The sequence below is a fragment of the Macaca fascicularis genome, chromosome 18, assembly GCF_037993035.2.
Source record: "Macaca fascicularis isolate 582-1 chromosome 18, T2T-MFA8v1.1".
Lineage (NCBI taxonomy): Eukaryota > Metazoa > Chordata > Mammalia > Primates > Cercopithecidae > Macaca > Macaca fascicularis.
The window spans coordinates 22,801,216-22,817,608 of NC_088392.1; the positions used below are offsets into that span (position 1 = coordinate 22,801,216).

General features: G+C 44.7%; 1 protein-coding gene across 19 annotated transcripts in view; it reads right to left on the reverse strand.

Moving 5' to 3' along the window:
* The window catches only part of NEDD4L (NEDD4 like E3 ubiquitin protein ligase), a 368,857-nt gene that overhangs the window by 228,471 nt on the left and 123,993 nt on the right, over positions 1-16,393 (reverse strand). For all 19 annotated transcript variants that reach the window (XM_074022439.1, XM_015439728.4, XM_074022435.1 and 16 more), the window contains exon 2: positions 12,333-12,406. In XM_074022439.1, coding sequence (XP_073878540.1) covers positions 12,333-12,406 — 74 coding nt within the window. The remainder of the gene's footprint in view (positions 1-12,332; positions 12,407-16,393) is intronic.

Genomic DNA, 16,393 nt, shown 5'->3' on the forward strand with positions numbered 1-16,393 from the left:
TTTTAAGCATCTAGAAGTCACAGAAGCTTAAAATAATGATCAGTCAGTTCTTCAACAGGAGACACACAATAACGTGCCTATAACAATGAAGGATAAAAATGCGAACAACCCTTGAAGTGTATTTACTACACATTCCTATGCCAGAAGGAATGTTAGCACACATTCATTAAGAATCCAGGCATATTTTCTATCCCTTGTGTTGATATTATACAGTAGGAATGCCAATCCTTTTAATAATTTACGGAGGAGTTACACATTGCAGATTCCTTACTAAACATTACTTACACTAAGGTCATAAGTCTAATGAATATTCCGTAGGGAAAATGGGCAATATTTTAACTGCAATACACTAATTTAAATTATGTCTGCATCTGCTTGTATGCATTTAATTCATCATTATCTTTCATGTATTTATAACACAAAGCAGTGAGAGTATTTTCTCTAAGGCAAAAACATTTTACAATTGCATTCATTTTTAGACCTTAAAATTTACAGTAGATATCCAAAAGCTTCATATGCTGTATTTTAAGCATGTTGCCCTTGAATGGAAAAGAAAATAAATAAAAAGCTACTGCACTATCTAGGAACCCCATTCCCTGGCCCAGGAAGTCAATACTAGCAGAATTAGTCTGTCATTGACCAACCAGCAACTCTATGAAAGAGTTTAATCTGGAAGTCATGACAAAATAACACTGACACTCCCAGTTCTAAATATATATGTTGTAAAAAATCAATGGCTTACAACATCAAAGGCTGGCAAGCTGCAGCCCACAGACCATCAGCTCACAGACAGGCCCACTGGTTTATATATTACCCAAGGCTGCTTTAGTGCTATGTCAGAGACCATACGTCCTGCAACACCTTGACCACTTAGTATCTGACTTTTTATAGGGAAATAAATAAAAAGGCTTGCTAGGCCCTGATTTAGGTAACTACCTACAGCATGTAGGAAAGGTTTTATTTACCATTTAAGAATTTGCCAGTTCACTTAACTTATAAACAACCTTTAAAATCTTAGCTTCCAGGCTTCTCCCCTAAATAGAATTATTCAATAATTTTATAAAGTCGATGACAATGTTTCTTAGAAAATGAAGTAATACAACATAGGTGATACATATCTGAGAAAGACAACGGTCTGGAGATCCAAAGATGTTTCTCAAATGGATTCAAGACTGTGCATTTTTAAAAGCATGACTTTCGGGTAGAAGGGACATTGTTACCTTCAATAACGCAGATGCATAGTAGGTCCCAAGATCACCAGCCTCACAGCCTCCCCAAGGCTGCACCCACTGAGGATGGGGTGGAGAGCCAGTACTCACTGTCTACAATGGGGAGAACCATTAACAGGGTTCCGAGAAACGAGTCCCTTCCTCCTGGGGTGGGGACGCCAGCAGCCGCGCTCCAGCATCCTAATGCACACCTCTCCCTACATAGCACCTTCTGGCTGTGTTCCTAAAGGCTTGGTTGGTAGTTCAATTTTTGTAAAATAAATATTTTCCTCATTGTCTTACACATTCAGAACTGCTTTCATTTCTGACTCATCTCCAGTTGGCAACCTTCCCTTCCTCATACTTTAGCTTCTTACACTCTTTCTACCCTTCCTCCCCACAAGAAAAGGAAAACAGAGGAAGACATTGAGACAAACAGAATGCATTAAGACAAAGACTCCAGAGTCAGGGCACGGGAGTGAGGGCACAGGCAAAGACAGCGGAGGATAAAGGAGAGGAAGGACTGAGGAGGGGCCGGCAGCTGGGGGAGAGGCGCAGGAAGGGGCCAGGGGCTCAGGACACAATGTCAGGCAGGGGATCCAAACTTCACCAGCCCTAGGACTGGCCTCATTTTTTGGCTCTTTTGGTGCCTTTGTATTTATGTCAAAATGCGACCCCAGCACTCCTCAGCAGCTTTTTAATTTTTTAATTTTCTCAGGCTCCACTCTGACCAGATTAACAAAATTTATCAAACATCTACTGTGTCAGACACCTTCCGCTTCCTAAAAAACATATCAGATTCTCTGCCCTACAGACTCAGGGACCCCAGCATCATTCTAGACTGAAGAAAATGAGGGCAGGAAGTCTTATGGTTTTCCTTCCACTCTGACAAAACATTTGGTAAAGCAGAGGTGTCTTTGGTAACAGCAAATATCCATGCATCAGGAGTCAGGGACAAGGTTCCGCAGTAGGGACTGTCACTAGTCTCACAACATCAGAGAATGGTACAGAAAAGTGACCTGTCTGGCTGGGCACAGTGGTTTGCACCTGCAATTCCAGCTCTTTGAGAGGCCAAGGTGGGAGGGTCACTTGAGGTTAGCAGTTTGAGACCCGCCTGGGCAACACAGCAAGACAACATCTCTATAAACATTTTTAAAAATTAGCTGGGCATGGTAGTGTGCCTGTACTCCCAGCTACTGGGGAGGCTGAGGCAGGAGGACTGCTTGAGCTCAGGAGTTTGAGGTTACAGTGAGCTATGATTGCACCACTGCACTCTAACCTATGCAACAGAGCAAGACTCCTGTCTCTTTTAAAAAAGGGTAGGGGGGAGACAGATGAGGGGGGGAAGGAAGGAAGGAAGGAAGGAAGGGAGGAAGGTAGGAAGGGAGGAAGGGAGGAAGGGAGGAAGGAAGGAAGGAAGGAAGGAAGGAAGGAAGGAAGGAAGGAAGGAAGGGAGGAGAAAGGGACAGGGACAGAGAGGGAGAGGGAGGGAGACGGTGGAGAGAGAGGGAGAGGGAGGGAGAAGGAGAGAGAGGGAGTGAGAGAGAGAGAGAGAGAGAGAGAGAGAGAGAGAGAGTGAGTGTCTAGTTTGCCCTTTTATTTACCAAAATTGGAGTGGGAGAGAGAAAAGCTTATGTGGAAATGTTTGTAAACTGATGATATATTCCCTGCATGCTCACTTGGTGTATACTGAACATGGCACAGTCTTTGCTCAGTGATTCCAGATCATTAGAAAGATCCATTATTGTGGCACTGGCTATATGAGCACAGCAAGACTCTCGCAGAATGGAGACTTGCCAGCCCTGTGCATTTACCCATCTGCCATTTCCAATGCTTCCCTCTGGGAAACTTGGTGGGCTGGGTGGTGTGGAGGCTAGGATTGACATATTTTTAAAGGATGCTGCATGCATTCATGCAAAGACTAGGCAGTAAACACAAAAATGTAAACAGTTGTGTGGTTGTTAGGGAAAAAAGAGGTTTTTATCTATATTTGAGGGAGAGAGTTACTATCCTTTAATGTCATTTCGGTTTGTGGGGTGGAAGGAATACAACTAGAACAAACAGCCTAAGAGGTAGATCCTCTGGGGCTTTCACAGGAGTAAATGAACAAGCTATTTGGTGCAGGGATTTTAAGACAAACACTTTTTGGCCCAAGGGCCATTAGTGTTGGTGTTGTGATTCTCAGCAATGCCCTAGACAGCAAAGGCTGCTCAGCAAGGCCTCCGGAGGGAAATGTAGCTCTGCAAAGAGCCTGCCGATCACAGACAGTCTGCACAGAGTAAGGTGCTGCTCCTCAATGGGGGAGGAAGAGGAGAAGTCAGCTCTAAATACTAACGAAGAAACAGCGCAGAGGATAAGTCCAAATGCCGGCCTGTACCTCGAGGGACCTCACGGAACATGTGTCAGCAAGGGAAACCAGCTGCATGAAAACAACAGGAGGTGTGCGGTCCCTGGTGGCCAAAAGGGTGCAGTCCCACCTAATGGGTGTGCCCAGCACACACCTCTAGCCATGCAGACTCATGCAGATGCAGGCCCAGTGTGGCTAGATTACCAAAACCTTTGTATTATAATACAAACCTGGATTTGTATTATAATATGGGATCTCCCAAATGTTGGCTCAGGATTTGCAGTTTTTTGTTTTAGTGTTCCAAGGCCAAATAAACACATGTGTGGATTCAGCCTGGTCCACAAGGACCAAGTGTCTGCAAACTTTGGTGTGACCTCTGATCCTGCAGGGCTTACAGTTGAGCAAAGGGACTTCAACGTATGTTCAGCCTCTTTCCAAAGTTTCTCCATCAGGAAAAGGAGGAGATTTACTTTGTACAATGTTTTCAAAGAAGGGCAAAGAAAGAAAAAAACAAAATTTCCAATCCTTTGGAAATAAAGTAAATCAATATTTAAAATTTGCATGTATATAGTGCCAAAACATCCCCTCCCTCGTGGCTTGCTGGCCACCTGGGGGGGAAAAATGTTAATTTTTGACAGTGGAGGGATGAGACTGCCCCCACATTAACCCAGGGATCAATTTTAATCACTGATTATGGCAGAACCAGTCATTGTGTCCCTCCAGTTGCACGCAGCCTCACCCATTCCTGCCTCAAATTTGATCAAGCCTTTAGTTCAACTTCTAATATACAGTACGTACAAGAAACACGGGGAAAAGAACGCCTTCACTCATTGATGATGCCACCAGGACACGATGGAATGTGGTAAGTGAAACAACCCCCCTACAAGTCATTGAAGGGGAGGGACTATTGACAGTGATAGGAAGCAGCCAAACGCCTCGGCAGATAGGGGCAGGTCCCTGGTGAAACCGCACCTTCGAACCAAAAACAGCCTGAAGGCTGAAAGATTGGACTGCCGGTCCTGGATGAAACCCACGACTCAGAGTAAGAACTTCTGTTCCTGTTTGCCCACCTTTCCCCTGACTGATTCTTTCTGAATAATGCCTTTTAATGAATCAAATGTTGCCTTTTCCAATACTACCTGCAGCCTGCGCCTCAACTATTCTGAGCCCATAAAAAGCCCTAGGCCCAGCCACATGGGAAGGAGAGAAGCACCTGACTGCAACCCCTCTCCGCCGAGAGCTATTCCATTGCTCAGTAAAATTCCACTCCGCCCTCCTCACCCTTCAATGTCCAGCATATCCTCATTCTTCCTGGGTGCCATGCAAGAACTCAGGAACCACCGAACACGGGTACAAGCTATAACACAGGTGAGCTGGGGCATCCCAGCATGGTAGAGTGAGACCCAGGTAGGGTGTTGCTGGCTGGGGGTCCCCAGCTTGAAAAGAGACCAAGAGTAAAAAGCTTTTATCACTATTCTAGCTTAAGAGAGTCTTAATAGACCTACCGATTAAATGCAATACAGAATTCTCAATTGAATTCTGGTTTAAACAGTTCAGCTGTAAAAGGCATTTTAGGGTCAGCTGGGGAAATTCAGATAATGGATCAGGTAATAGAGTCCATTAGGCAATTAGTCTTAATTTTGTGAGAACAGTACTACAGTTATATAGAAATATGTTCTTGTTTTTTAGAGGTTTGGGCTGAAGTATTTAGGGACTAAACGCATGATGTCTGTGATTCACTTTTGAATACTTCAGGGAAAAAAGAGATGGAGCAAATATAGCAAAATGTTAACAACTTAAACCTAGGTAAAGGGGACTGAGGTGAACTGTGTCAAAGAGCTGTCCTTCCACAGTTAGGTCTCCATCACTCTCAATCACTAGGCGGCAGAAGGACTTTCTGCCATGTCCCCCAATACTCTTGAGCCCATGTGTGTTTTAAATTTCAAGTCACCAGCTTCCAAAAGAAAACCTGATAGCAGCCCAAGCAGGTTCGATGCCAATAGCTCATCACACACAATGAAGGAGCTGTGCATGAATGTCTTGCAAACTTCTTCATGAAAGCATGAGATTCTATAGTTGGTTTGTCTCAGCCAATATTGCTAAGTTTTAAGAAAGCAGCTTTAGAGTCTCAAATGCATCCTAGGTAACCTCAAATGAAGCCACTGATCATAATTAAGGAGAAAAAGGGAGGGGAGTTAGATTTTAAAAGTTGCATTAAAATGAACCTATTTAATGACTGCTTTAAGTCTATGACAAAAGGTTAAATGTCTTGAGCTTACTGAAAAAGAACAGTTTGAAATTTGAAAAGCTATCCTAAGTTTAAAAGAAAAACTAAGATCTTACTTAGCCAAATATACCTATTCTAAATCTAACGATAGTTGATGATTCTCCAATTCAAAAAGCTTACTCAGCTACCATCAAATACAATGGCCAGCTCTTTAAATCTGCTAACACAAAAAGGTGCCGCCCCCAAAAATGAAATCTCAGGGTTTTGGAGGAACCCTAATAGTCATCTAGTCCCACTCAATTCTCGAACTTTTATCCGTAAGAAGAGTATTGATCTATCACTGAGCATAGCATCAGAAGTTACAGAAATCTGAACCTCATGGGTCCCATCATTCCCTATACCCTTGTTTCATCTTGGGCTGATGATAACCGCTCAATTTTCTTACGTATCAAATGGAAATCCCCTCTTCACAAAATTTAGGTAGAATCTGATGACATTACATTGGGTTCCAAACACGTTGCCAGTCAACCTGTGAGTGCTCGAGTAACAGCCTCTAACTAACTTCTATCAAGAAGTTAGGCCCTGGCTCAATACCTAGTTCCACAACTTACTAAACCTTTCTTGCCTCCGTTTCTTGAACTGCAAAAGGAAAAGAACAATAGTGCCTGTGCATAGGACTTTGCTTGGAGGACACAAGGAACTCGCATGTAAATAGTTCAAACCACACCTGGCACAGAGCAAGTGCTCAAGAAACACGAGCTGCTGAAACTCACCACCTCCCTTCCTTACACGCATGTTAAGAAAGCACGACTCGCCTACCCGAACTGCACACTTCACCATGGCAAAACACCAAGGACTTGTCCCGCCCCCCACAGAGTGTCTAAAAGACATCCAGAAGAGTCAGTGGTCTGCCGAGCCTGAGGTTCCTGCTGCTGTTTTGGCCTGTTTCCTGGATCTGCCTTGGTTCCTGACCCTGCCAGCGGCTGCCTGGTGCCTTCCTCGCCACCTGTACCTCTCCTCTACAGAAGGATGGCCAAGGCACTCCATGGTGCCTGTGTCCTCCCTAACCCATCACTCGTGTCCTTGGCTCTGTCCTGACCCCTAAGGTGAGGGTCAGGTGCAGAGCCATGACCTTCTGTGCCCAATCCCAGCCGGGCCTCATGTACCCCAAGTAGAAGTTTCTGGGACCTGCCACAAGAAAAGAGTGTGCTCCTTTTGTAGGGTATAAAGTAGTCATTCTGCACAAACATCAGCATCAAATGGAGACCGTTCCCTGCCTGCCACCCCACTGACTCCTCCAGATTCTTTTCTCTGAGCCCAGTCTTGAGCTTGCTTCCCTTAACCTCCTCTCTCTATGCTCACTTTTCATCCAACCCCTGGGCAGGCATCCTGTGCTGGTCCACAAAGAGCCTTTGTGAGAATGAGAAATAAGCACCTCTCCTGGATGCTTAGGAGAGATGCCTGAAGAGCCAATGATACCTCCATGACAATGAGAAAAGAGTACCCCTTCCTCCAGGCTGGCCATCAGGTACCACAGCACACCATATTGTGTTCCACTTAATGAATTCAAGGCAATTTATCAGGCGACTGTCATGTGCCAAGATTTCTGGACCTGCAAACAGCAATAAGACAGGGCTGGAGCCTCCGAGCCTCCCAAGTCCGCTAAGACAAGGGGCCGCAGGAGGAGGGAACTTGTAGACCTGCTACAGCCCCGGGTGCAGCAGTGTTCTGTTCTCTTGGGCTGTGTGATAGGGAGGGCAGCAGTGTTCTGTCCTCTTGGGCTGGGCTGATGGGGGGGAGCAGTGTTCTGTCCTCTTGGGCTGGGCTGATGGGGGGAGCAGGGACCTCAGCAGGAGTGTTGCCACCCAAACTGGGCCCTGACAGATGAGAGGGCAGCTGCCAGAAAGGATGTGAACAGATGCCAGGCAGAGGGGAAAACACAGGCAAAGGCAAAAGACAGTGACTTCATGGCACATTTAGTGAATGTGAGTTTCCAGCGAAGGGGTAGGAAAGGGAGGGAAGGAGAGACGGAGGAGGAACAGGCCTACTTCATGCAATCTTTTGGTAAATACTTCCTGAGGACCTGTTATGTGCTGTAATAGATCCCAGAAAATAAAAATAAATTAAAAAATTAGAATCCTAGTTATCAGAAGAGGAAAATCTAATTTCAGGAGAAAGAAACAATTCTAAGTATAAAACAACAAGTCAACCTCACTGATAGAACTATGCACAGCATCTCCCAGGCGCCATGGGCACCCCAGAGACAGGGAGAGGTCTGCTGGGGGACACGGCGGCAGCCTGTGTGACGGAGGAGATGAGGACCCAGCTGGTGAACATAGGATGAGCCACTGGAGGAGTCACTGGATCGGGGTGAGGTTAGCGCAGGGTACATCCCTGGGAAAGGGGACAGCGGAAACAGGATGCAGGCACACAACGGTGAGCTGTGGCCATCCCACATGGGCTTGTTCTGAGCAGGGTTTTACTTCTCTTTTGATGTCTTAGTGGCATTTTACGTGAGGCTTGCTTTTTTAAAAGGTGCTTTTTCTTTGTCTTGGCATTTTTTTAAAAGCTGTTCTGGGGAGAAAAAAAAAATCACATTCCATTTTTTTCCCCATGGTATGGATAATAGTCTCTGACCTAGGGTGACCGTAGTCTCAATTTACATCTTATGCCCTGACGTCCCACTCAATGTCGCATTCATTCCAGACAAAAGCGTTCCAGTTTAGATGACAGATTATATGACTGCCCTTTTTCGTCCTCAAGGCACAGTCCAAAGGGAAGCATCTTTCTCTGCCACTGCCGTTTCCCACGCAGGCCAACTGCTCAGACGTTCAAGTGGAGTCACGGCTCAGTTATCCAATCCGCTCTGAACAAAGGCTCCTTTAATAAAGTGAGACTTGGCTGGAAGGAGCTGAAAATGATCTTGGATCCTAAGCACTGGACTGGGGCAGAGAGGGCTGGAAAGGACAAGGGCATTTCAGGCACAGGCCTCTCAAGGGTGAAGGGACCACCTCCAGCTAGGAGGGAGGCCCCGCCCGCACCTAGGGCCCCAGAAACCCCGCCTCTGAGCTGCAGCTGTAGGCAGCTCCCATCACCACCTCGGAGGGGCAAGGAGAGATGTCATGCTGTCATGCTCCACTCCTCCCGCCATCACCCGCCCCGACCATCCCGCATCCCCAGACATCACATTCTGCCCCTCAACCACCACTCCTTCCCAACTTCAGGCCAAGTGACCCAGGGAACCTCCCTTGGAAACAAAGGAGTTGGAGTCCCAGAGATGCAAATCCCTGATTTTAAACACATCAGTGTCTACAGGATTTGTACCACTTTAAAGGCTCTGAAATGCCTCTCATGAAAATGCCCTTCCTCTTCCACCCATTATCCTGTCTATAGCAAGGGCTCCAATGCCTACCCGGCCTTTTTGGTGCAGAGGGAGAATGAGGTGCCTGATCAGGCACAGAGGTGGGGGCAATACTCAGAGAAGAGACTTGGAGAAAAGGCCTGCCAGTGGCCCAGGGCTCTGAAGGAGATGGTGGATGCCAGAGAGGACACTACCAAACCTCTACCCTGTGACTGCTACCTTAAAACACGACAGAGCTGCCGCCAACAGAAGTCACTTTGGGATTCTTCCCCACATGCCAGTTACAAAGAAACTGTTATCCTTGTTGTACACTAATATATGGTGGCATGAGTAGGTTTAAGGGATTTGCCCAAGATAGCACGGAGGGAGAATGCAGGTCATCTGGCAAAACTTTAAGGCAATAAGCAGTGCCACTCCAGAGGGATATGCCAAGATAGCATTAACCCAACTGTCACCTCACAATTCCATCTCAGACTCTCAGATGAACTACAGCACTTCAAAGGAGGAAGGAAAGCAGGGATGTGTGTGCCTACTTATCAATCTAAGAAAATGAACACCAGACGAGGGTTCAGAGTTTCTGATGCGTTTTCTGGCACTTGGTCCACTTGGCCACAATATTATTTATCTTTCTAATTAACATCATAAATATCCCTTTCCACCATGTCCCTTAGAAATGACCCGACCTGTTAGTATCTAAACAGTAAAAATTTAAGGTTCAAATTTGCTCTTCTAAGATTTGGAACCTAATTCCACTACAAATTCAACATTAAATCTACCTAACTGGCTTAGAAACACAATGTGAATCAATTTTGTTGTTTTTTTTTTTAATGAAAAGGTTTGGATAAAACAAAATAAAAACCCAATCAAGCTTAAAAAGAAATCACCAAAATTTTCTAAATCCAACTTCCTCCGTCAACACTCTAAATTTCATTGGAAAGAGTGAGAATACATATTTTTAACATAAGAGCACAATCCACTACCAGTCAGCATGCAAATGCTTACATTTTTAAAAGATAATTTTTGGTTTTTTTTTCCTTGGTGCTCTATATGTTAAGTAGTAGGAGAAAGATATTAAAAAGATGTCTGTCCCCAGTACATTTCTAATCTAGTAATAGAGGCAAGTGAAAGAAATACTAGAAACCACCAGGTAATGCATCTGCAAATGCTAAAATGACACTGCGCCTACTATGGCAGCTAAGAAGGATTAGGAGAGGAAAGACACACAGGCTTTGATATAGGAATACCAAATTTTCTTTCTTGAAATTTTCTGGAAAGGCTTCACAGAAAGGCAGGGCATAAGGTGGGCTTTGGTAGATAGCAAATTTTCGAGTTTCAGGAAACAGTATTTAGCTGGGTAAGAACAGCCCAGACTCATGGAAACAGTTGAAAGTGTTGCTTTGAAAGGGAAGAGAAGGGAAGCAGGGATGCTTCTGCCCATGCCCAGAGACCTGGCTTACCCTTGCATGAATGCAGGCACATGGTGAGCCACTCAGTGTGACTTCACGGTCAAGCGAGAGAGCACCTTCAGGTAGGATTTGCTTCCCTCTGACATTACCACCAGCACAGGCTGATGTCACTGTCCCCGTGCATAAGGTTCCTTGTGACACCACTCAGAGACCTAAGCCTCCGTTAGTCACTTGAGGCACTTCTAAGTACCACAGGTTTTTAGAAGATTTCACTGACATTTGCAACAATTTTTTTTCTAATTTCTTTTGGTGCCATTCTAGTAACTTATCAATTGCTTTAATAGACAAAACTCAATCATGCATGATCTATCACCGATGAGAAAATAGAGGTGCGCTTACTAATGGCAGCAAAAGGCTTCTGTGGGGGTGTGCAGGATGGAACAACTAGCTAGCTAGAAAGGGGCTTTTTTTTTTTTTTTTTTTTTCCTGAGACAGAGTCTCACTCTGTTGCCCGGGCTGGAGTGCAATGGCATGATCTGGGCTCACTGCAAGCTCTGCCTCCCGGATTCATGCCACTCTCCTGCCTCAGCCTCCTGAGTAGCTGGGACTACAGGCGCCCACCACCATGCCCGGCCACTTTTTTGTATTTTTAGTAGAGACAGGGTTTCACCATGTCAGCTAGGATGGTCTCAATCGCTTGACCTCATGATCCACCCACCTCGGCCTCCCAAAGTGCTGGAGATTACAGGCGTGAGCCACCGCACCTGGCCAGAAAGGGGCCTCTTTATAGAGGGTCTCCAGTGTCAGGCAGGAGCACTGATATCTAGGGGTCACCAAGGGCCACAGCACAAGGGACTGACAGGGAGAATCCAGCGGCTGGAACTCTCCTCACCAGTCACCTCCCTTCATTGTTAAACCCCACAGTATTTTCAGGCCACCGTGCCACAAAGGAAAACATATTGGGTAGAGGCAGGAGGAGTGTTCCCATCAGTCCTCAAACATCACTGGCCCACGTGACCTACACGGGTGGTTTAACCTTTCTGCATTTCAGCTTTGTCAACCATAAAATGGAACAGTGGACTAGAACATCACTCATGTCCATTCTAGGTCTAAAGTTCAAAAGATCTTTAGTCTCCAAAATCTAGTTAAATTCTAGTGCCAGGTGGCTCCACCCTCACCCTGCTCTCAGTCCAATAGCTTCATGCAACACATCACTGAGAGCCAACAGGAACAAAAGGGTTGATTTAAAGATACAGGAATATCAGGTGCAATACTGAAAATAAAAAAGCCAAAACACACAGAAAGATCTGGCTGCTTCCCTGCTGGTGCTTCAAGAAATGCCACAGAAATCACCACATTCGCCCCAAATCACCAAATCTCTTAATTCAGATTATACATGTCAAGAATATCCAGTTCTCCTAGAAACAAAATGACACTTTCATGTTTCCCTAACTTAGAAATATTTTTAAAGTATTAAAATAAGCACAGCCACAGTCCCAAACTGTACTAACAAGACAACACCAGAAGCTAATCTCACGAAATTAGCCCATGTGAAAAACAAGTCTGTTAACTACTGTTGTGATGCTAAGTCCAGAAGCCCTGTGCAAAATGTGGTCCTGGAACCAGCTGGACCAGCATCACTTACTAAATCAGAATCCCGGCAGGTGGGGCCCAGCCAACTTTGCCTTAAGAAGTCCTCCAGGTGATTTTGATGCGTGTCTGAATTTGAAAACTGCTTGTCGTTTTTTAGAAATCCACAGAAATAAAAACAAAGCCAACATACCTGGCTCCAAAGATGTCCTTTTTGGCGAGATCAATTCCAGAAACAACTTTTACTCTGAGAATTCGGGACTCTCCCTGTGAGAAGGAGAACAAAAAAAGAGGTTAAAAAACTGATCTTCAACGAATCACTCTCTCATCCAATATTAAAGTCATTGATTTCTACTGTCCAGTATTGGGATACAGAACAAATCAATTCAATGTAAGCAATTATTCCTTACACTGAAGTTCAAAAAGCAATATTCCAGCTCTAAAAGTCGATGACTCTAGACTAAACTTACAGCATCCAAGTTAATTAAGCACAAGTTTAATTCAAAGTAGGTCATTAAGATCAATTACTCCTGCCATTTAAAGTTAGGTTTTCCAGCTGTACCAAGAACACAATCACACATGTAAAACCGTCTAGATAAATGTCCAAGTGCCACAAGTTTGCATAAATATAACAAATAATTCCTCCTCTGAAGTTGACATATTTGTATGTGACCTGCAATAGAAAGGAATTTAATGTGGTAAAACATTTCAAAATTATAGTGCTTTTAAAATGTTGGCATCAACAAGCAAAAATAACTCCTCAGTTCCAGTAAAAAGAAATAAAAACCATTCTAAATGAAAACCACCCCAAAGTGTCTTGGAAATCAATCAACTGTTCATTTGTTCATTTATTCATCATTTCATCATTTATTCCAATATTTCCTAAGAAGCTCTTATGCCCGGGGCCTTGAAATACAGACATGAATATGCTCCAGGCTCTACTGAAGGCAACAAGCAGCCCAGCAGTACAGGACCCTATGACAGCTTAGAGAACTAGTTAAGGGCTATGACATTTAGGACAGGTGAGATGGCTTAGGAGAAGGTGGTAGGCAGAAGTCCAGGATAACTCAGGTTTCCAGTTTGGATCATGGACTGTCAACATAAATTGAAATAGAGGACTGTGTCCAAGGTGTCTGTGAAGCAATCGGATGGAAAACATGTATCACTAAATGGGGAGAAACATCTGGTCTGAGTTAGACACTCAGCAGTTATCAGTGTAGAGTTGGCAGTTATAACCAAGGTCTGAGGAAACCTAGCCTAAGAATGAGAATGAAAAAATGGCTCAGGACTGGGTGCAGTGGCTCATGCCTGTAATCCCAGCACTTTGGGAAGCTGAGGCAGGCGGATCACAAGGCCAGGAGTTCAAGATCAGCCTGACCAACATGGTGAAACCCTGTCTCTAATAAAATACAAAATTTAGCCAGGCATGGTGGCATGTGCCTGTAATCTCAGCTACTCGGGAGGCTGAGGCAGGAGAATTGCTTGAACCTGGGAGGCAGAGGATGCAGTGAGCCGAGATCACATCACTGTACTCCAGCCTGGGTGACAGAGTGAGACTCAGTCTCAAAAAAAAAAAAAAAAAGGCTCAGGATGGAGTCCCCAAGAACACAATAGCTGACAGAGCAAGAAAGAAGTAATATGGAATTCATCTACCCTACATGTTTAGTCAAGACATAAGCGAGGGCAAGAAAACCTCAATGATTATATAATGTCGAAGAGAACAATGGCAGGGCAAAAATAAAACATGGAGGGTATAGGATGGTGGATCTTTGTCAATTAGCTGCATAGATTGAACATGTATCCATGCAATGGACACACATCCTTGAGATACTTCACACTCCAGGAGTCTTCTATTCACCTAACCATCCGTCCAACCACAAATCCCCAACACAAGACTGCCCATGTGGCAAGCACAGTGTCCTCATAATACGGTAAAGAACATGAATATGGTAAAGATGACATTCTCAACTCATTTGTGCCAATGTTCTTTCAAACATGGCCTGCTTTCAAGGTTGGCAGGACTGAATGTGTTTGCCAGTCTTCATGAGAGGATTAAGGGATATAAAGTAATACCAGGCAAGTCAGGGATAACTAAAACAATACCCTACTATAGCAAAGGGTGTCCCAAAGTGCTTCCAGAAGCATCAGGGGTTAGCTGTTCTTCCCTGTTCCCTGAAACGCTGCAAGGACTGCTCTGCCCATCTCTGGAACACTCACAGGCTGGGAGTCAGGGTTCTTTCTTTAGCACAGGATGTTATGTAGGCCAAGGCTCTTTTCTGGTTCTCACAACAAGTTGTACCCTGCTGCTAATCATCTGATGCCTCCATGGCCTGCTCAGCTCAAATGATGTCACTGCTAGAGTATTTTTTACACATGCTTCAAAATCTGAAGTACCTATAGTACCAGCTACTCGGGGAGGGGCTGAAGCAGGAGGATCACTTGAGTCCAGGAGCTCAAGGCTGCAGTGCGCTATGATCATGCCTGTGGATAGCTGCTGCAGTCTAGCCTGGGCAACACAGCATCACCCTATTTCTTTTTCTTTTTTTTTTTTTTTTTTTGAGACAGAGTCTCACTCTATCACCCAGGCTGGAGTGCAGTGGCTGGATCTCAGCTCACTGCAACCTCCGGCTCCCAGGTTCAAGCGATTCTTCTGCTTCAGCCTGCCGAGTAGCTGAGATTACAGGCGCACGCCACCACGCCCGGCTAATTTTTGTATTTTTAGTAGAAATGGGGTTTCACCATGTTGCCCAGGCTGGTCTTGAACTCCTGACCTCAGGTGATCCGCTCACCTCAGCCTCCCAAAGTGCTGCGATTACAGGCGTGAGCCACTGCGCCCGACAGCAACACCCCATTTCTAAAAAATGTTAATGCATAGAGAACCTGTAATGACATTTCTTTATTCCACAAGTATTTACTGAGTACCCATCACGTGCCACACACATTATCTGGAGACTGAGATGTAAACAAGACAGAGTTCCTGCCTCAAGCAACCCACCATCTAGTAGGCAGAACACAGACTAAAAATACGTAATGCAAACAGCAAGCAAGATAATTTCTGATGCTGGCAAGTACTCCAAAGACAATATGACAGTTAAACAAAAGCAACTGAGTAGAGGGAGAGGGAAAAAGTAACTGGGGAGAGGAACATTTACAGCTGAGTGATCAGGAAAGGCTTCTTTGGCGAAAAGACACCAGAGCTGAAGACCGAAGGAAGGAGGCCGAGTGGTGTGGCAGGGCTGGGAATTGCAGGAAGGGCTGACAGCAAGCCCTGTGTGACGGGGCTAAACTGGTGAAGGATGGCAGAGTCCATGTAGGGCACCGTGGGACCTGGTGGGGTCAAGGACCACAGAGGCCAGCCTCAGGAGCGGGTGGACATTGTCCCGACCACTGTGGGAGGAAGCACTGTAAAGTTTTAAGCAGGCGAGTGACAAAATGTAGCTTCAGTGTTTGAAAGAACCACTGTGGCTGCTGTGAGGGAACAGGGTAGAAGGAGGGAGAACAATTGGGCAGAGATTCTGGCAAGAGCTTTTAATAGGTTACAAATGGAGAGGTGAGCAGATTCATCATATAAAAATGTGCCTGAAATAAGGTTTTTTTTTAAAAAAAAAGTTTCAAAATGGTTTATACAATTGAGTTACAAACATGCTAGTTGTTCCACAGAAAAGGGTCCCTTTTCTACCTGGACATGCAACTTGACTACATTTCCCAGCCTTTCTTGCAGTTAAGTGCAGTCATGTGACTAAGTTCTGGCCAATGGAACGTGGCCAAAAGTGATGAGGCCTCTTCCAAACTGGCCCCATAAGCCCCTCCCATTCAGCAGCCTTCATTCTCATTAATGTCTCTCCGTGAAATGGGGAAGATCTTGGAGATAAAGAAGCAAAAACCATATGAAGGGAGTAGAGCCAAGCACCCCCCACCTGCTAACCCTCTCCAGAAATGAGTTGGAGATAAGACTTTTTCTGTTTTTTCCCATCCAAAACCAAAAGTTGTTATAGCAGTCTACCCTCAAGTACAATGTAATCTCATTTTTCAAAAAATGTCAATGATATAGCTGCATAGAAAAAGACCTGGAAAGGTTGATGTTAGTAGTAATTACCTCTGGAAAATGAATCATTTCTTTGGGCTTATTTGGAATTTTTTCCTTTTGAATCATTAAATATTTTTGTTTAGAAACCAGACTTTTGTTTGAAAAAAAAAAAAGGAAATATTAAGGAAAACAAAAGAAAATTTTAACTTCACTGTTAACAACACCAT